The sequence below is a fragment of the Cygnus atratus genome, chromosome 8 (assembly GCF_013377495.2).
Source record: "Cygnus atratus isolate AKBS03 ecotype Queensland, Australia chromosome 8, CAtr_DNAZoo_HiC_assembly, whole genome shotgun sequence".
NCBI lineage: Eukaryota > Metazoa > Chordata > Aves > Anseriformes > Anatidae > Cygnus > Cygnus atratus.
In genome coordinates, this window is record NC_066369.1 from 29947770 (window position 1) to 29968135 (window position 20366).

The 20366-nt window shown below is 41.9% G+C and overlaps 2 protein-coding genes across 10 annotated transcripts in view; one reads left to right on the forward strand and one right to left on the reverse strand.

Moving 5' to 3' along the window:
* Window positions 1–545: 545 nt before the first annotated feature.
* USP1 (ubiquitin specific peptidase 1) lies at window positions 546–13381 on the forward strand. 2 transcript variants are annotated; one of them, XM_035564490.2, is made up of 9 exons: window positions 546–842; window positions 1133–1324; window positions 2158–2281; window positions 2639–2746; window positions 3290–3450; window positions 3963–4681; window positions 5769–5939; window positions 6905–7106; window positions 11773–13381. In XM_035564490.2, the coding sequence occupies exons 2-9, from the start codon at window positions 1155–1157 to the stop codon at window positions 12503–12505; spliced, it is 2388 nt and encodes a 795-aa protein (XP_035420383.1). In that variant the 5' UTR covers window positions 546–842; window positions 1133–1154; the 3' UTR covers window positions 12506–13381. The 2 variants fall into 2 exon arrangements, with proteins under 2 accessions (XP_035420383.1, XP_035420382.1); XM_035564489.2 differs by lacking the exon at window positions 546–842 and adding an exon at window positions 851–989.
* Window positions 13382–16584: 3203 nt separating this feature from the next.
* The window catches only part of DOCK7 (dedicator of cytokinesis 7), a 99400-nt gene continuing 95618 nt past the window's right edge, over window positions 16585–20366 (reverse strand). For all 8 annotated transcript variants that reach the window (XM_035564354.1, XM_035564358.2, XM_050712194.1 and 5 more), the window contains 3 exons: window positions 19838–19944; window positions 18609–18776; window positions 16585–17097 (listed from right to left, as the gene is read on the reverse strand). In XM_035564354.1, coding sequence (XP_035420247.1) covers window positions 17055–17097; window positions 18609–18776; window positions 19838–19944 — 318 coding nt within the window. In that variant the 3' untranslated portion in view covers window positions 16585–17054. The remainder of the gene's footprint in view (window positions 17098–18608; window positions 18777–19837; window positions 19945–20366) is intronic.

A 20366-nucleotide genomic window follows, 5' to 3' on the forward strand; every position in this document is an offset into this window, starting at 1 on the left:
CCATGTTTCTCCCATCTCACGCTAAGTCCCACGAGAGAATAGCTGTGAAAAATAGACCTTATAAGGAGTAAATATGGACCAGTTCTCAGAGCCCCCCAAATTTGTGAAGTATGCGAGCAGCAATGAATGTGCGGGCGAGAGCTCGTGATTCTCAGCAAGTGGAGCTACGGACGAATTACTGAATAAACAGGGCGGTTCTGTGTTGTGCAGATGTTCGTTTCGTGTACGACTGGCGCTGGGTTGGAGACAGTTTAATGATTTTTATTAAAAAGCCCGAACGCGCGCTCCCCGCCGCTGAGGCAGCCCGGCTTCTCCTCACAGCAGGCAGCTGCCGCCCCCCCCCCCCAAACCAGCCGCGCGGGGGCGCTGCGGGCCGGCCGCCGCCGCCTCACGGCGCCTCCCGCTGTGATTGGCTGAGGCGGGGAGGGGCGGGGCTTCCCTTGGACCAATCCACCTCCGCCTCCGGAGGGGGGGGCGGGGGTGTCCTTGCGGAATGGTTCGGCCCAGCCGCTTCCCCCCCCCTCTTCCTCTTCCCCCGGCGCGAGTCCCGGGCCTTTGGCTAGGCCGTTGCCAGCGCCCGCGCGCGCTCAGGCAGGACCCCTCGGGCTGCCCGCCGCGCTGCCTGATGGCGGAGACAGCGGTTCGGCGCCGGTACCGCCGGCGGAGCGCTCGCTGAGGCATCGCTTTGCCTCCTCCACCCAGCGGGCGGGTGGAGCCCGACGGCCACCATGCCCCCGCGGTGCCAGCGAGCCTCGCCTTCGACTCCGTGTCGGGCGTTTGATCCGGGCAGCCCGCAGCGGCTGGGCGCGAGCAGCGCGGCGGGCGGGGGTCCTGGCGGCAAGGCAAACGCGCCAAGTTTCCCGTGGCGGGGCGGGCGGCGCGGCCGGGGCTCGCGGTCTCCATAGCGACGGCCCCCGGCGGGCGGGGGCGGCGGGGCCGTGACGGGCCGGGCCGGGCCGTGACGGGACGGGCAGGGCCGCCATGTAGCGGTGAGCGCCGGGACCGGGCTGAGGGGCCGGGGCGGGCCACGGGGCCGTGAGGGACGGGGCCGTGAGGGACGGGGCCGAGGGGCCGGGGCCGCTCCCGGGGTGCCGGGGCCGGTCCGACGCCTCCCCGTGTGTGCCCGCCGCAGGTGGCGTTTCCCGGCCGGGAAGATGCCCGGGGTGCTCCCCAGCGAGAGCGGAGCGGCGTTGCGGGGCAGCCCGTCGAAGCGGAGCCGGCTGTCGCTGAAGCTGTTCCAGAAGAAGGAGGCCAAGCGGGCGCTGGACTTCGCCGAGCCGCAGGACGGCGGCGGGAGCAGCCCCGAGCCGCGGGGAGCCGACGTGTACGTGGGGAGCCGGGGGGCGGCGGGGGGGGCGGCACGGCCGGGCTGCTGGCGGCTGCCTCGGGAGGTACAGGCAAAGTTTCCCTCAGCTCAGCTCGATAGAAAGGGATTCCCCTTCTGCTGAAGTATCCAAACTTTAAAATTGTCGCTTTTACAAAATGAATCCCGCAGAAAAAACATTGGGTATCGAAGGTCCCCTATGCTGGGAGTAAAAGCACCGAGCCCGCTGCTCGCTGCAGGGCGTTATTGTTGGGTGTTTGAGCCCTGGGTGAATTCAGCAACTCGTCTCCCTGCAGCTAGTGAGGAAATGAAATGGGAGAAAGAAAATTGCCTCATTGCGATAAACGTGTTGGAGGCTTTGAGATGTGGTTCTGTTGTATCAGTACAGCGCATCAGCGCTGTATGTAATGCGCCGGGTTTTTTGTTTTTTTTTTTCCCCCCTTCTATATTTATTTTCTTGTTATGCTCCCAGCAATGAAGTGATGTGAACCTGGAGCAAGGGACAGTAATAGAAAATATGTGCTACACACGTCGCGTTTTTCTTGGTGCTGCCCTAGGAATGAACAAAGAACACACAAAAGTATTGTAAAGAGAGCTTTCCTCATGCCTTAAATCACTCCGCTTCTTGAGAGGTGGGCGTTGGGAGTAATGGCAGACACGCTCGCCTCTCGTAAACCTGCCTCTTTTTGAGTAGGTTACTAGAAAGAAGGGTTACGGTGGAGTTGGCCTGTTTTTGAGTGCCTAGAGTAGCCATGTAGAGATTCTCAGAAATGCCTTGACACCGTTTTCATCTGTGCTCGTTAGTCGTTAATTCTGTTTTCACTGTTTTATAGTGACCAGGTTGTTCCTGCAGCACAGCCTCCGACGCTTGTCAGCTGTGAGAAGAAAGACAACATGTTGCCTTTTGTGGGCCTGAATAATCTTGGTAACACTTGTTACCTGAACAGCATCCTTCAGGTAAGATCGTGTTTTGGTGCCTCAAAAAAGATCCTTTTGTTTTGGTTAAGCACAAATAGATGAGATTCTTAGTTTAACATTGTATAGAAGATGTCTGGGTGTTGTATACAGGGAATCTAGTTACAGTGGGGAAAAAAAGACGATAGCGCAAGAAGCGTGTGCGCCACGGATTGCCTTGATGATTAATTTGTCAGTTTACATACTTCAGCCACGTCCCTGCCCTGAATAATCCCAAATCTTCGCGTGCTGTGCAGCAGCCTCGGGAGATGCAAAGCTAGTTGGATTGTAAGTGTGGACGTGTGATGTCAAATAACTTAGCTTACCAATTATTATTTTGTTTTAAACTGTTGCTTTTAGGTGTTATATTTTTGTCCTGGTTTTAAAACTGGAGTAAAGCATTTATATAATATCATTTCAAAGAAGAAAGAATCTTTGAAAGAAGAAGGAGAGCAAAAAGCAGAAAAGGTAACATATCTCCCTATGTGTTCCTTTACTTGCCTTTGTGCAGGTGAGGCTACGTGCCAGGACGGTACTGAAAATAGAGCTGTTTCCTTCTGTTTGTAATAAGTTTTGAAGTATTGTTTTCTGTAGTGCTATTTCAGGTAAAAAATAAGTGTGAGAAGTTTTGAACTTGTGTTCGAACTTGGCAGTGCTCAGAGTGTCTGTAAACTTGTAAGCGCGAGCCTTAAGCTCTCAGAAATGAGCGGAGTTATCATGCCCCGTTTCTGAAATTAAGATAATGATGGTGCAGTATTTTGAACGGACGGAAATCGGAGTTTGGGCAGGGATGGTTTGGGTTTTCATAATGTATAGTCTGGCTTTCATCTTTCTTCTCTACTGGCAGAAGAGCAGTATATTGACTATTGACCTAAACTTGTGTCTTTCCCATACTGGACAGAAAATCTGTCACGTCTGTTAGAAAACTTAAGTGGGGGCAGGAGAAAAAGTTTAACTGCTTGTTACAGACAAAACTGCAAGTGTTTTACTCCTTTTATATTGTTACTGCAGGGAAATTGTAAAGAAGATCCCCTGGCAAGTTACGAGCTGATCTGCAGTCTGCACTCCCTGATTCTTTCCATTGAGCAGCTTCAAGCCAGCTTTCTCTTAAATCCAGAGAAATACACCGATGAACTTGCTACTCAGCCACGAAGGCTACTCAATACCCTGAGGTACAGGTTATCTAAAACACTCAGAATTTTCACCTCAAGTTTGGAGGCGGCTGTGATTGTACGGTACAGACTTGGGGGGCAGATGATCTTAAATTCGGGGCATCATTATGTGATCGTAGGAAGGAAGTTTCCTTACACATCAAACGGGAGGTTTGTGTTTCTTGCTACCTCTATGGTATCATAAGTTTGGAAGTAAATTTTGATTGTGTCAGAACATAATTTCAGCCCCACAGTGGATTTAAAGCAGTGGTTAGCCTGAAGTATGTAAGTATTGTTGTTGTCCTGGGAAGTACCGCTGTGAGGTTGCAGCTGAACGTGTGTTTAAGTGCTCTTCGGCGTAAGGCTGTGACTACCTTCCCATGGGAATCTGTGGGAGACGACTTCTCTCTAGGCCTGGAGGGGATCCTCCCCTGCTTTTATAGCAAAACTTCTCTAATTTAAGTATCTGGTCATGTTAGCTAGCTAGTAATCTGCTCGTCATTACTTTGCTCATTTACTTTTGCCTTTAATAGAGAGCTCAACCCTATGTATGAAGGCTACTTGCAGCACGATGCCCAGGAGGTTCTGCAGTGTATCCTAGGTAACATCCAAGAAACGTGTCAGCTACTGAAGAAGGAAGAATTGAACAAACTGCCTTTGGAAGAGCCTACAGCTAAACCGGAGGAAAAACTTGACGAAAATATCGAGAGCAGTGGAACTGGCAACTCTGCCGAGGAGGAGGACAGTGAGCCAAGTGGCCCTGTGGGAGAGGTGGCCGAAGATAAGCTGCTGAGAGGAAATGGGAAAAGAAAAAGTGATGCCGAAGGTGGCAACGCAAAGAAAAAATCTAAAGTATCAAAAGAACAAATTGCAGCAGAAGAAAATCAGAGACAAACCAGGTCAAAGAGGAAAGCAACGGGAGAAAAGCTAGAAAATCAAACTGAGGCCACTGCCAAGTGCTCCACTGAAAACGAGAGTGCAAAGCCAACACAGAAGAAGTCACGACTTCGATTAAACTGGTTAAAATCTTCGTGCAAACAACCCAGTATTCTGTCCAAATTTTATAGTCTGGGAAAGTTAACGACAAATTTGGGATCCAAAGACGCAGCGAAAGAATACGATGACTGTGAGCTTGAAGAGTCTTCTGTAAAGTGTGAAAATGGTAATAATGTTAAAGAAGAAGGTCATGAACCAGCATTTCCTGTGGAAAGCCATAATGAGAAAGGAACTGAAAAAGAACCAAAAAAGGAAGGTTGGTGAACAAGCGTATGGGCTTAAAATTAGAATGGTTAGAAAATTACTGGGCATTGGAAGTCAATGTTCAGACTGCATTGCAAGCAGAGCTCTCTAAATACAAAATTACACTTTCAAAAATTGAAAAAGATTTTTTGAATTTGTTTTATACATCTGTAATTGTTGTGTTATACCCTGGCCTGTTTAGCTTAGATCTAAATAGGCCTTTCACTAATGTTGTGTAATCGTTGTTCAATATATACATAAAAAAAGAAGCATATTACCAGGTTTATATTCCCACTAACGTTTGTCACCTATAGAAATAGGAAGTGAATTCAAAACATAAAGGGAGGTTACTCAAAGAGTGAAACAGAATGAAACCCCACGGGCAATGGGTTGTGTCCTAAGCCCTTACGAGCAATATTCTCACCTTCCCTCCCTATTCTTTAGTCCTTCCATATTTTCATCCTTCCCAGGAACTAGGAAAGCCACAGGATGTATGCAAATTGGCTGGCAGGTGTGAAGTTTGAGTGTCAGCAGAGCAAGGTAACTGTTGAGGGAAGGGGCACAGTACGCCTTAGTAGTTACTCGTTTGGAATTTTCTTATCCAACCACCGATTTTTATGAAAACGTCTGAAGGAATGCAGAATCTTTTGAGATCCCCATTTCTTCATCAGACTTGACTAAAATTGGCCAACTAATTTGGAAAATATTGGAGGAGAGGAGCTGAGACCCAATACAAAGCAGGTAATAATACAATGTGATGTTCTTTGAGGAGACTGACAGTCCGTACGAAGAAGGTAGCGAGTGCGCTGATGGCAAATGCTGTCTAGAAAGTGACACAAACTTCAGCTATAAAAGAAGGATCTAATCTTAGAAGTTTGAGAGCAAAGAGAAAGAGGCTTCCTGTTCAGTAGTAAGTAGCGATACTTTGAAAACTCGTGATAAGCAGCTTTTTTTAAAAAAAAAATTATTCTTATGTAGAATCCTTAAGGCACCATGTCTCTAACACAGTGATTTTTTTATCCATAAAGAGTCGCCAGGTTCTGTAGTGTCTTTTGAACAAAGCACGCCTAGGTAAGTGATGTGGCATATACTCTCTCTAGGTACGGAGCTGGCTGTTTTTGAACTAGTGGAGAAATTGTTCCAGGGCCAGTTAGTACTGAGAACAAGATGCTTGGAGTGCGAGTGCTTCACTGAAAGAAGAGAAGACTTCCAGGACATCAGCGTTCCAGTGCAAGAGGATGAACTTTCTAAAACTGAAGAAAGTTCTGAAAGTAAGTAATTACCGAAAAGGGTTGTGGCTTGTTTCTGCTTCAGGCAGCCATTGAGGAAGGCGTTGTTCCTTGATAAATACGGCACTGTCCTTTGTTTGTGCTGGTTAAAATTAGAGGCTGTTCTGTTATCTCTTGTCCTGATTATCAGTGTTGTGTTTCCAAAGTCTAAAGTTAACGTAGATGGATCCAGACACTATTAAAATCACCTCAGATCTTACCATATGATAGGCTGCTTACAATCGTTCACTCACGTACATATTTTCCTGCTTATAAATGGGTATTTTCTTTGATTTGGGTCTGCCGTTCTTCCTTGGTAAGAGATTCTTATAAATGCAAGATTAAGCAGAAGAATTTTTTTCTTTGTTTTTCTTAAAATAAATGAATCTTGCTTTAAAAATTATTTTTAAAATTATTTTTAGAAAACATTTTTGTCGTTACCCTAGTACTGTCCGCTTTATGTTTGGAAACGTTAGTCCTCTGGTGTGTGCCACAGCTGGTAGCAATCCATGCCTAACTTTTAGCGACTCTCAAAAGTAAGCAGTAAGCATGGCAGCAAGACACTGTGAATTTCAGAATTTTAAATAAATCATTTTTAGTGCTCATAGACTTAACTCAGAGCAGCTTTCACTATTTTTGCCCGCCTCGTTTTGCTGAAGCACTCCCGAGTTCAGTGTGTGTACGTGGTGGTGTTTATATGTTAAATGCTAACAGGCAATGTAGGTGGTGTTGTAGGTCTGTATATTTCAAGTAAGAGCATCCATTGATTGGTATTTATATAATTTCCTGAAATGATTCAAAGATTTGAATATGTTTTCTATTTCACACACATTGGGTATTCTTCACAGTGTTGTTGGTAGTTCTTGAACATGTCTTAAACAAAATGAGATTTATAAAGTTTTCTTCTGGTGGGGTGCATTGGAAATATTACATTCATAGATACGTGATTATTTATGATTCTCTTTCAGTTTCTCCAGAGCCAAAAACAGAAATGAAGACTCTTAAGTGGGCAATTTCACAGTTTGCCTCAGTGGAAAGGATTGTGGGAGAGGATAAATATTTCTGCGAGAACTGTCATCATTACACAGAAGCAGAACGCAGTCTTTTATTTGATAAAATGCCTGAAGTTATAACAATTCATTTGAAGTGCTTTGCTGCTAGTGGCTTAGAGTGAGTATGCTGATACGCTATGGTACAAAACAGTGTGTTGTTGAAAGGGAAATCTTACTGGGGGGATGAAGATGCCTTAAATTCTCCAAAAGCAAGTTTCTAGATTGAAATTAGGGGCTGTGTCCCACTGACGTAGCTTCATAAGGGCTTTTTATTGTTACAAGCAGTGACAAAAATTTATCCTCAGGAAAATAGGCTCTTAGGAGGCTTCTTGCCAAAAAGCTTTACCGCTGTGCTTAGAACAGCTCGATATCCTCATGCTTCTTAAAACTTTATTTTGAACATCACCTATGTGTGAGAGTATAGAGGCATTTTTAAGTACTTCAGCAGAACAAGTGATGAGAACAAAACTGAACGTTATGCTCACAGCTCGTGGTGCTGTGGTCTTTAACTGAACAGCAGTACTAAAACTGGGGGGGGGGGTAGATCAACACTTTGAAGATCTAACACATCCTACAGACAAATTGCTAATACTCTATTTTAAAGGAATAGATCAATGTCATTCATGTTCAACTGCCAAGCAATCAGTTTGTTATGTACTATGAAAATCCTTGGTTTTTACCATTATTTGTACTTAGGAATTTAGGGATTTCCTTTGTAGGGATATAGTCCTGTCCCTCACCCCAATAGGATACACAAATAAAACAATGCCGTGACAACTTATGGCACAGCATTTTGCAGTAGCTCCAATGAGATTCAAATAATGAGAAATGAGAACTTTAACTATACGATATTCCCCTAGATCCTTTAGAAAATTGGTATCCGACTGATTTGCATTTTTGAGTGAGAGATAATTTTAGTAACACTTGTAGACTTGATCTTTCCTTCCACTTTTTCCAGTACTCACTAAAACGTAGCTTTTGCACGCTGTATTAACTTTGCTGGATGTTGCAAAAGAAGAGAAACTTGTGCTGGTTGAGTATCCCCCCGATGGCATCTGTTTCAGAGAGCCAAGCACACTGCAGTGCTGCAGCCTGCGCAGTTTATAACCCTGCATAAACTGAGTGTTCTGGTGGCACAGCTTCGTTTTGAGACTTAACAGAGCTCCTTTGTGACCTACAGTACATTATTTAGGCACAAATTAGCTTGGCTTTTTTTATGCACCAAGTTCCTTGTGCTCAGCCATTCCCTGTTGGCTGGCCTTAGACCTTCAGAGCCATCCTGACGGTAGGAAATCTAATGCACGAAGCCTTCAGTGGCATTTTCTAACACTTGTGTCACCACTGCAAGTGGATAGGACCTTTGGCACTAGACACAAAGTATGAGTTGAGTGACTTGTCACAGGACACGCGATAAACAAGTGCTCATAACTGAGGTCAATATAAATCCGATTTGTGAAGAACTATTTTCGGGGATCGTATTAAGATATTTTTTACTGGTAGTGTGCTAAGATTTTTGAAAGTGGAATTCTCACCCTCAATTTCTAGTGCTTGTTGTTAGGAGTATTAACTTTCTGACTTCAGCAGAAAGCAAAAAACTTCCTCTGTGTAAAGTGCTAATGTTTCTCCTGACAACTGTAATGTTATTCAATAACCTTTGATGTGAGATGGAATACTGGTATCATTAGAGGTTATTCAAAAAACACAACCTGAGAGAGAAAACCTGGACATTACTGTCAGTTTGTGCCTACATCTGCTACCTCTCTGTTTCTGTTAGGAAGCACTTGGAGCTTACAGGCTAACCAGCCATCTGCTGAGACACTTACCTCTTCTGTCCTGGCAATCTTCAGGTCCTTGCTCCAAAAATACTCAGACCTGTACCCAGGTCAGAGTGAATCCAGCCTCTTGTGGTCTTCCTCCTGTGCCCTTTGAATGTTTCCTGTATTTTCTGCCAAGCTCTAGCAGCCAGAGGTTGAGGAAGTAGAAGTGGAAAAATCGAACATAGTCCTGGAGTCAGTGATGAACCAAACTGCGTGGAAGATCGCTTCTCAGTTTTTGGCTTGGACTTTTTATCTTGGACAAAACCATGTCATTTCTAAACATATTGATTTGGAGTAATAACGCACAGCTGCAAATCAAGTGGGGAAAGAGCCATAAGAGCCAAGGCTAGTAAATAGAAATGCTGGCTTCCCCTATAGTATCTAGAGTTGCTGTTATTACGGCGTGTTTTGCATTATAAGCTTTGATGGAGCTTCCCCCAGTTCAGTTAACTTGTAATATTTATTGTAAAAACCAAAACCAACAAAAAAAACTTCTTCTCCATGGACAAGACTGCAGTAACTTGTCCTAAAAAGTAGTACCAGATGGTTTTGCTGCTTTAACTAAGACGCTTAAACTGAGAATGTTCATATCACTGTTCTCCTAGCTCCAATAAAATCTTTGAAATCTCGTCTGCTTCTCAGTCATGCTCTACTGAGTTTTCTGACAACTGAGTTCAAAAGAAGTGAAGAAAAATAAAACGGAAAGCAAGGGTACTGTAAATAAATATTTGCAGTTAGGAGGGCTTTGCTCCGTCTTTTCTAGACTGGCCTGCAAAGTGGCTTTTAAAATTAAAGCACCCAGTGTGAACATCCACTAGCCTGGGGCTGAGTAATGCTGTTTGGCAAGGGTGGGGAAGTACTGGGTCATGGGGGTAAACAGCCCTGCGCTCAGATGAGGAAGCTATTAAGTGAAACGTGTACCCGGTAACATCCCATTAAGCCTGTCCACAATATGCAATTGGCATCGAAGAGAAAATGAGGTATTTGACTAGTGAAATGCTATCAGGTAAGACCAGGTGACTTACTGTTTTCAATAAAGTCTTACTGTAAGTTTTTGTAACTGTCACATTTGCTAATTAGTGAAAGTAGTGCTTATGCCCTGGAGAATCCTTATTTGGATTACTTAATGTCTTATGTGTCAGAAGAGTCGAAGTAAAATAGCTTAAGCCTCTAAGGTCTATAATAATTTGAGGTATTAAATCAGTACAGTGGGTAAAGTTCCACGAATTTATGGCCTCAAAAGATATCATTGCAGAAGTCAGGTTTGTTGTGTATGAACTACTGTGCAGCAGTCAGAGGAGGCAGAGTACTTGGCATGCAATTTTTCTGTCTTCAGATTATCATTAAGAAGAACAAAAAGCTAATAGGAAAAGATTTCCTCTCTTATTTCCTCCTCTCCAAATCTTTCTGATGCTGGATCTCATTCAGAAAAAAGGTAGAGCCTGTTTTTAATGTTTTATTTTAATATGATTGTCATAGTGTGCTTGAGTGGGACTGCATTTCTGATCTTAGGCTATCAGTAAGCAGTTTCTGAGTATTCTCTTCGAGTATCTCTCTGGCTAATAATAGGGATTTCCAGAAAATTTAAGTTTTATTTCTGACGATCTGCTCTTTTTCTTTTGGTGCAGTTAAATGCTTACTATAAACCTAGGTCTACAATGTGAAGAGATTAGAGTTAAGTCCACTTGAGTGACTGAGGGTACCTGTGTATGTGTGAATGTGTTTGTGGTTATGAAGGTTTATGGCTGGGAACATCAGCAAAACATTTAAAAGTACAGCAGAATCAAAACTAAACCCAGTAAAACCAAAGTAATATTCTGTTACTCCAATCATGCTTATACTGTTATGTCTATCCACATTTCCCTTGAATTAAAAGTAGTTACGATTCCTTATTATGGGAAAAGTAAAGGTGAATAATAGTAGTTGGCTCCTTGAAGCAAAAGTAGAGTTTGCCTGTATTCCGCACTGTTTTTCCCTACAACACCCTAATGTTTGACCAAGACTGAAACATCACTGAAATCTATTGGGACACCAGAAAATATTGTTAAATAAAGGGGTTAATTATATTGGGCTATGCAGTCTGTAAATCATGTAAAAGCTGAATGATTCAAAGAGGCTAATACACAAAAGAGCTGATTATGTCCTGATTCTTTTTTTGCCTTCCAAACTCTTTAGAAGATCCTAAATGAAAGGACTTTAAACTTTGCTCATTGTAAATTTGTGAGCTGAGAACAAAATGCTATATAGTTACAGAAATGCTAGATGTTTTTCCAAAGTGAATCAGCTAGCTAATTACTGAAACTGACTAAGATAGGACAGTTAATGACCAATCCCTAGCAATAAGAAAGTTACTTAATTATCCTTAGGTAACTGTCCTTTGCATACCATTGGCAATACACTACAGGGCTTTAAGGTGATCTGAGAAAAATTACCTACTATAGTAAAAAGTCAGTTTCTCTGGGTGGCATTTAGTAAGTAAATTTTTCAAAACCGTTAGGGAAAAAGTCCTGCTTACTCTGTACCTTGGATGCTGAAGCTTATCAAAGCTGGTAAGCGGGCTGATGTCTGCAAAGAAGTAGACGTATAATCACAGAAGCATGAATGATAACAATTAAAAACTCATTTTTGTCATTATTTAAAACTTACTTTAAGTAAAGAAGTACCAACTTCTGAAAAGGGAAGTCTCTTAGATAGTTAGAATACACGGCTGTTAGGCTGTAAGACTTACCAGTTCGCATACTTGCAAAAATCTCTTTACTGAACGGGTGCCTGGGGCAGATGCTCATGATAAGCAAGTAGAAAAAAAGTAAGCAGCAGCTTTTCACATTCATATCTCTATGTCTCTAATTCATCTCTCTATGTTTCTAATAGAAGAAAAAGAATATAGGCTCAATGTACGGGCCACTTAAAGCAGGATTTATTGTGTGCTGAGGGGGCAAGACGTCTAACTTTGTTTTTCTTCTGAAGGTTTGATTGCTATGGTGGACTGTCCAAGATAAACACTCCTCTGCTGACGCCTCTCAAATTGTCGCTAGAAGAATGGAGCACGAAGCCAACTAATGACACCTATGGATTATTTGCCGTGGTAATGCACAGTGGCATTACAATTAGCAGTGGACATTACACAGCCTCTGTCAAAATTACAGATCTTAATAGCCTAGAGATAGACAAGGGCAACTTCATCACTGACCAAATGTACGAAATGATTAAGCCAGAACCACTGAACGAGGAGGAAGCGAGAACTGTCGCTGAAGACTACGATGACGGTGAAGTCTCTTTTAGAGTCAATGGGAATGCACAGCCAGGGAAGGTTCTGAACAAAAAGAACATGGAAGCTGTTGGACTTCTGGGGGGACAGAAGAGCAAGTCTGACTGTGACTTGTACAATAACAAACCAGCTAACGCTGAGAAGTTTCTTAATATAGTTACTGAAAACAGAAACCCTGAGTCTAGCAATACTAACGGAAGCGTGGAGTGCAGTACGGAACACAGCGATCAGAATGGTGTTGCTTCTAGTGGACTAGAAAACAAAGCTTTGTACTTATTGCAGAGCCTGAAAGAGTATGAAGGAAAGTGGCTGCTTTTTGATGACTCTGAAGTGAAGGTCACAGAGGAAAAGGACTTTCTGAATTCTCTTTCTCCGACATCGTCATCTACATCAACTCCTTACTTACTGTTTTATAAGAAAATTGTAGAGTGATACTGTATTTTGACTGTAAATATTAAGGATTTGCATACACCTATTGTCTGGTTTGCATCAGGACTACCTGGAAGAAACAGATGTTTGGTTTTTTGAAGCTACTAGATCATAAATTTTCTGGTCTTTGCATTCTGTGTAAGTGGCTCAACTTGAATTAATAAACCATGACCTAGAACTTAACTCACATAGTAACTTTTATGCTGGAGAATAGCGATATTATCTTTTAGGAGTACCGATTTGTATAGTTCCTGAATGATGCCTACAATACACGGTAGTGGTTTTAACACAGCTCTAGTTCTCAGACATGCCTCTTGTATTATTAGCTTTTTTTTAATAAAAGTTATTTGTATTCATATTCTGGAGTAAATGTATATTAACTAGCAGATTTCAGCAGAAGTTGTGTATTTTTGTAACTTGCGAAGTAATACTTCATATATAGTCTTTGAGTAATCGACGTGGTTTGCTGATGGCATTCTCCTTACCCTGTTCTGTACCGCTCAGTGCATCCCAAAGCACAAGAAAAGGGGCTTACAGCTTTATTTAGTGTATTGGAAGGAGCTGAACTTAATAGAAATGTTTGATGTTCTAATTTACATCTTGTTGCATAGGTGTTAAATGGGCATAAGTGTAAATAGGTGTGATTAATACTTCAAAACAGGGAGCGTGTAGTGTAATTAAAATACTTTTGTACTTCTTAAGAGTAAAGCCCTCTAATATGCATATCTGTTTGGGTGGGTTTGGAATTTAGTGGTGATCTTAATAACAGTTAATTTGTACTTCGAGCTCACTGAGAGGTGAGAAAACGAAAGCATTTGGCTTGATGCTTTGTTGAGAATGTATATATGAAATAAAAAAAAATATGATATGCATCAGAGATGACTAAGTCAGACTTTGTCTTTGGAGAGAAAAAAGGGGGAAGTGGGAGTGGTTGGGCACCGTTACAGAATGGCTGGGAGATGATCCACCTTGAAAGAGAAGATGAGAGTGCTTTAAAGAAGTAGCATTCTGTGTTTTTAACTGATCTTTGTACCACACATCCTAGTTGAAAGGACTTCATGACTAGCGTAAGGCTTGGAGGCAATGGGAAAGGAAAACCAAGATGATCGTAAAAACAAATGAAATGTTTGACATTTAAATACTAGAGATTAAAATCCAAACTCATATATTAGATGCTAAAATGTTGAGCAGCATCCTGTAAACTGCAAACAATTAGAATCTTAAATACATGGCATGACATATGCTAAGTTCTGTCGTCAGAGTGCGGCTGACATGACATGGAGTGCTGCTGCACAGACAAGGAATGATACCCAATGTGTAAGTACACTCTATTTTTCAGAATATATTCAAGCTTTTTCAGATATAAATTATTTACAAGAAAAGCCCTAGAAACCTGTACCTGGTTTATTCTCCAATCTTTTTTTTTTTTTTTTGACAATCTTTTATTATAATGTAATAAACACTGAGATAACTCATGAAAAATATCTTTGTTCTGGTGGAATGCTGATTTTTATACAGGCCTTGACTGCAACAGATAAACACGCTTCAGCCTAGAGAACTTGTACTTTCAATATTAAGTGTAAAAAAGGCTGGAGTACCCTGGGAGCTGCTTATAAAAACTCATGCTGAACAGCTGTCTCTAATAATTTCTGCAGAGGAGAAAATTCTTGAATTACAAATGCAATGAGATACCAGAACATTGTAATCATACTAACAACTAATTTCATTGTCTAAAACAAGACGTACTTACACTTAAAAAAAAAAAAAATCACCCAGAATAACTGGAATCTTACCTTGCAAGGACAGCCAAATCACATTAAAGAATGCTCTTTTTTTTTTTTTTTTTTTTTTCCTGCCTGCAACAGGGAGTTTGCTGAATTTCAGCCTCCAAACAGAAGTTGAATTTTCCACACTTGACCCAGGACATCTTTTTCTTACCCAGCTATAGGAACAGGAAATGTTCCACGGAAATAAATAGGGTTATATGCAACAAAATAGTGGTTACAGTGCAAACAAAGGTAGATGCAGCTGCCTTCCATCACACCGTACAGCTTGAGAGAAATGGTCTGTGTAAGTGGTTGAAGGCAAAGTGTCACCAGCTAGAATATGCTGAAGTAAAACCAGTCCCCTGGCATGAGGATATATAAAATGTTCTTTCATAGTTTTTTTTTTTTCTCCTCATTTTGAGGTTTATTCAAATAAAGCACTCGCTGCCCTTCCTGAATTAGTAATATGCCACAGTAGCTGGTGTCTTGCATTACACGTGACCCGTGGTTTGCTGTAACTGAAAACAAAAAGTGACTGCTCAATTTTACCCTTCCTTGATACAACACTCGAGTTTTACATAATTGCTGAGCTAGCTGTACTGATAAGCCATGCAGACTTATGCTGAAGTGGGGTTAGACAGTACAAGCAAGGGACAGTTGTCCACAATTTGTATTAAAATATATTATTTCTTCAGCCAGAAAAGCATCTACAAGCACTACAGTGAATTAAGGTTTCGTTCTGTCATGGCTATTGGGATTCCACCCTCCCTCCCCATCGGTTTGTAAATATTCCTATCAATCTCTTGCAAAGTTACCCCTTCCTCCCTAATATCTTCCATTGTGAGAGTCCCCAGCTCCCCTGCTACCTTCAACACCTTCTTAGCTCCATACTTTGCAATGATGTTTTGAAATGAGGGTAGGGAAAAAAAAAAAGGATTAAGTTAGAGGAATCGTGTTTTTTTTTTTTTCCACGTAGGAACTTCCATGCTGACCTTTTGGTGTTACAACCCGTAACACAGAACTAGTTCAGGATGACGTGATCAAGGGAAACACTCAAAGACCCGTAAGCTGAGAAGAGCACCACCACTACGCAGCTGTCGGGAAAAAAAAAAGAGTATGGGAGAAAACAAGAATCATCAGTGCTGCTTCCCCTTCCTCCTGGCACCCACAGCAGGCTGCAGAGCCTCAGCCCCTGCCCCGCTGGGGCTCCAAGCCCCGGTGCCCTTCCAGTCCTGCTCAGGAGCAAGAGTGTGACTGCCCTGCACTGTGTGTGACGGGCAGCCAGAAATAATAATAAGTGTGACAAGAACAAAGAAGGACCTCGCTGCTGCGGCAGAAAGGTGGGTGCTCGCTGCCGCTACAGGAGCTAAAACAGAAAGGGGGGGACCCAAAGAAACAGCACCCAGCACCTTGGGGATGGGCATGGCCGGAGTCAACATAAAAGCTATTTAGGTTTGAAAGGTCAAACTCTTACAATTTGGAACTGGTGATGTGCAATGTGATTGCAACCTTAAAGGCTCCTGGCTAAAAAGCATATATATATTTTCTTGTATGTTTACATATATACTTATAGAAGTACTTTTATCTATTTTTTTAACCTATATATACATAAATACATGTTTATGTATGTATACTTAGGTATTCATGTAGAGTGAGTAAGCTTGTGTTTAATCACGTACCCTTTTTTCCAAGCGACCTTGTTCACTACAGAGGAAAAGACGAAGGACTAGATTTAGGAGTAATGCAGTCAGCTCCAATTCTGATGTTTCCTTGAAGTGCTGTGTTAGCCACCAAAATAACTGCCTTAGAACAGTTTTTTCTGCTTCACATAAATAACAATGTGAGGAATGCCTCTGTTAACTCTGTTAATTTGTTTTATCATTTTTGTCCGTATTTCCCTACCTTCCATCCCCCACGAATTAGTTTTTAAATTGAAAGAGGGACAGAAGAAGCAGCCTAGTTGTAAGCTGCTAAACTGAACTGTACATTTAAAGTATGATGAGGTAACTGGGCTATGCCTGGACTCCCTAGTTGGTGGAAAAAACCATTTACCACACAATAGTCGTGCTGAAACTCGCCTTCACTGGTACTGACAGAGATGAAGTGGTAACAAGTCATGCCTTAGTTCTTCTGATGGTGACAGACAGAATTATTCTTCTTTGCAGCGATTTGTATTCAGAGTTACAAAGGAGAAAGGATAGGAAGAGTAAAAAATAAAAAAATTACCACTTGGTTAAGAAGCATTAATGTTAAGACTTACCTTACTCTGAAACTTTTTCCCAAGGATGGCAAGCTCTGAAGTCCAATGCACAGGAATTAAAGTGTAAACATTCACATATTTAATAGTACCATCAAAATAACCATCATCACTACATTAAAAACTTCAAAAATGCATTTGCGTATGGTCCTAATATAAATTAAATATATGAACTAAAAGTAAATAAATTTAACATTAGGTAATGCTATAAATAAGGTAAATGCGTTTAGTGTACCTTTGAGTCATAAAAATGCCTTAAAAAACAGGTAAGTTTACAGCTTATCACCAATACTCTGGATACCACTTTCATGATTTTTTTCAAACATTGATAAGTCTACATTTGACAATTCAAAATGATTTTTTTGGCCACTGAACACTTTGATGGAGGAAGAGGTGTGTGGGATGTCCAGGATGAAGTCCAAGTTTTATTTCACAATAAAACTTCTTTGATTCCCAGCGCTGATAGCAAGGCTCTCTCTTTTCAAAACCTTAATTTTAAGTGCTTTTTTAATTTTGGTTTTTAACTCGTTTAGATATCCATTTTGCGAAGGCTCATCCTGCTGAAGGAGTCTCTGAGGGAGAGAAAATACAATGATGAGCTCGTATTTCCCACGATGAAATAAGAAGTATCTGAATATGAATGATTCTTTAGATAATTCCCAGTATTTTCTACAGCTGGTTACTACAAAAGTTAAGTCCACTGACATGAATTCATTGCTTCTGCAAGTGAATTTGTTAGGGGCCTGTATCTGGGACCATTCAACTGCTCAATGGTTACCAACAGGAAAAGCTGACAGAAAATTGAATTCGAGTGTATGCAAAGAAGCAGCACAAACCATCTGCACTACTTAAATCTTAGTGAAGTCCTTCAAATAAATATCTAAGTGGGATTTGCTTGCAATAGCAAGTGAGAACTGACTGCAGCTGAGAACAGCTAGCAACTGGTACGTGATCTGGGGAGCATTTAAAAAGTCAGGAACTTGGGTAATGAGAAAGGCCACCTTTCTGTAACATATATCACACAGAGAAACACATCAAATCCAGCTACAGAAACACTGCTGAGCATTTCAGTGCAAGCTGGGAACACTCATTTCCTTCTTCATCTAGTAACAAGTCTTGCTGTGTTTACAATGTGAAAAGAGAAATTCAGAAAAATACATTTTTGATATTCCCTGTTGCTCTTTTTCTCTGAACAACACCTGCACGAGGACAAGTTCAAAACCAGGGTTGTATTCTCATAAGCCAACTGCATGTACACGAGCTGAAGTCCACATGCACTCAAATATTCTAAAGGATCTGTCACTAAAAGTACTGTCACTGTCTTGCTCAGTGCTAACACAGTGCTTCCAAAAAAACCTCACCAAAACACAACCCACGACACCCTTTGGTTTTATACCATGATGCCAGGACAGTCTTGCTGGATTGCTTTAGCCTACCTTGCTAAAAGAGGAGATGGCAGGGTATTTTTCAATAGCAGAAAGCCAAAGATCATGTGCAGAGTACCTGCTGAAAAGTACTTCTGCCCTATTCATGGAGCCAGAATTTTGTTAGAAGTTGAATCCAAAGTCCCCTGCTCAGCCACAGCTGGTGCTAGCAGGTAACAGTGCTAAGGGCTCCGAGCCACTTCACACACTCCCAGTGGGGTTTTTATGTTCAGTCTCATTGCAGAGGAACAAAAAGCCCTGACTCAGCTAACCAGTCTTCCAGAATGTGAAACACCAACAGTTTTTCCATTTACGTCACGCTACCTGCTCCTGGAGCTCCTCATCCCAGTTCCACTGGGAATGCCCAAGTGTCAAAGTCCCACCCTGCTGAAGGTGGCTTTGAATCTCAACAGAAGCAGCACACACAAAAAAAAAATCTCATAGATCAGAAACAAAATGGACCATGACAAACACCACCTACCATAACAGCTGGGATGGGGATGTGTTCTGAGCTCAGGAAAGAAGGGAAGAGGGAAGGACTCAGCCAGAAGAGAGACACGATTAAAAACAAAGAGATTTCACAGGTTCACCAGGAAGATCAGACAGCCCGGTTTTATACCCTCCTTATCTCTGCTGAAAGAGTAAAATCAAATATCCACCTGTGGCATGTGACTGGCAACACTGCCTTATACAACTGTGGGATCTTTCTGTTTATCAAGGGTTGGAGAGCTTCCTTTAACCGGTGATAATTCCTTTCAAGTTCTCGCTGATACTCCTTTTGATCTGGACCGATCAAGCTCTTGTTCTTGCGCAGAGCATCTTCACATCTAGAAAACAAAAGCCTGTGAAACTTGGGCATGTAAAAAAGGACATGCTAGCTAGAGACTTGTTAATTTAATAGCACAAAAGCTTTCCTTCTCCTCCTCTGGGATGACACACAATATTCTTTTCTATCTTGTCTTTCGGGTAATAAAGGCTCAGCTAAACCAGTTGTTCTCCATGGGGGAAGGAGAGGGTGTCACGTTTCCAATTTCCATTTCAGTTCCAGAGTGGCAACTTCTTTTTTATTTTAGTTTCACTCTCCAATTACATTTCTCTTTGCTGAAGAGAAATGAAAAGCTTACCTCTACATAGCTACTTCTAGTCCAAGCAGATTTAAAAATTGATAGACTAACTGCTCTCCCCAGCAAAGATTAATAAAAAGCAGACTATGAAATGTTCATCAGGACCTCTTCTACTTGGAAAGATGTAGTTTAAACGAAGGGTTTGAAAAGAGTTGTATTATCAACACCACTCGCCACATATGGAAAAACTACATTGCCACTGGATCTGTTTCCTTGGAACGTTTTTATTTCAATTTTTTTACTATTATTCCCCGGTGCTTACAAAAGATGCTGGATTGAGGCTGTGGTTTGCATTACTCAAGAGGAAAGTACAGCAGCCAGCGCAGTTTCTTGAGAGAATTCTGCCAGCATGCTTCCACTCGGTTTGGAGAAATTCACTTCAGAAGGAAATTAAAACTCCTGGCCAGCTCAGCAGTTTCGCCTGACCCTGCCAACCTGTGAGTTCATTTGTGCCAATGTGGCTAGCTGTGTTTCCTGAACCAGGAACACTTGTTCACAACTGAGCTGCGATCACTAATTCCTTCCTGATAAACAGCAAAGCCAAATGACTCCAGCCCTTGATCCGGCTGAAGTCATGGACCAGCAGTACCACAGGGAACTGAGAGGGCAGCTGAGGAATACAGCTGTGTATCAAAACTGAACAGATGAAGTCACAACATGAATACTCCTCTCTCTGGATAGCCCCTATGTTATTGTACGTGCTCCTGTCTGATGTGGTAGCAATAAATGCGTCTGGCAGGCAGTTTGAAGACAATACTCCATACCTTTTTGTGAAGTCTTTGAAACAGAGACGTAGTTTGTTATGGTGTCTGAAGAGCTTTGGATCATTGGGTATTTCAGACAAGAAAACTTGTGCAACTTCTAATGGTCCCTTTAGGAGTAAAAACAAAAAGTACATTTTTAAGAACCATCTGTCATATCCACTCACTGGAGAAAATTCTTGCATATAGACACATTCATAAAATGCAACATTTCCTCACAGAATGCTTCTTAAAGAATTGCAGCTGCTAAATCTGGCATAAATCACCAAATATCATGACCACTGAATGTCTTTTAGGCATTTTTTAAATAAAACTCTGCTTTTGGAAAACAGTGTGAGAAAGTACACAGATTCTACATTTGTTTTCTCTTACAATGATTCTTGACAAAGTTTGCTCAACTGACAACTAAGAAAAAGTTTAAACAATGCAGATGGAACTAGGGAAGCCTTTGCCAGCACTGTGAACTCAAACACAGAACTTGAAACTCCAGCTCCGTTTTTTCCAGCTTGTGTATTAATAGAGGTCTGCTCAC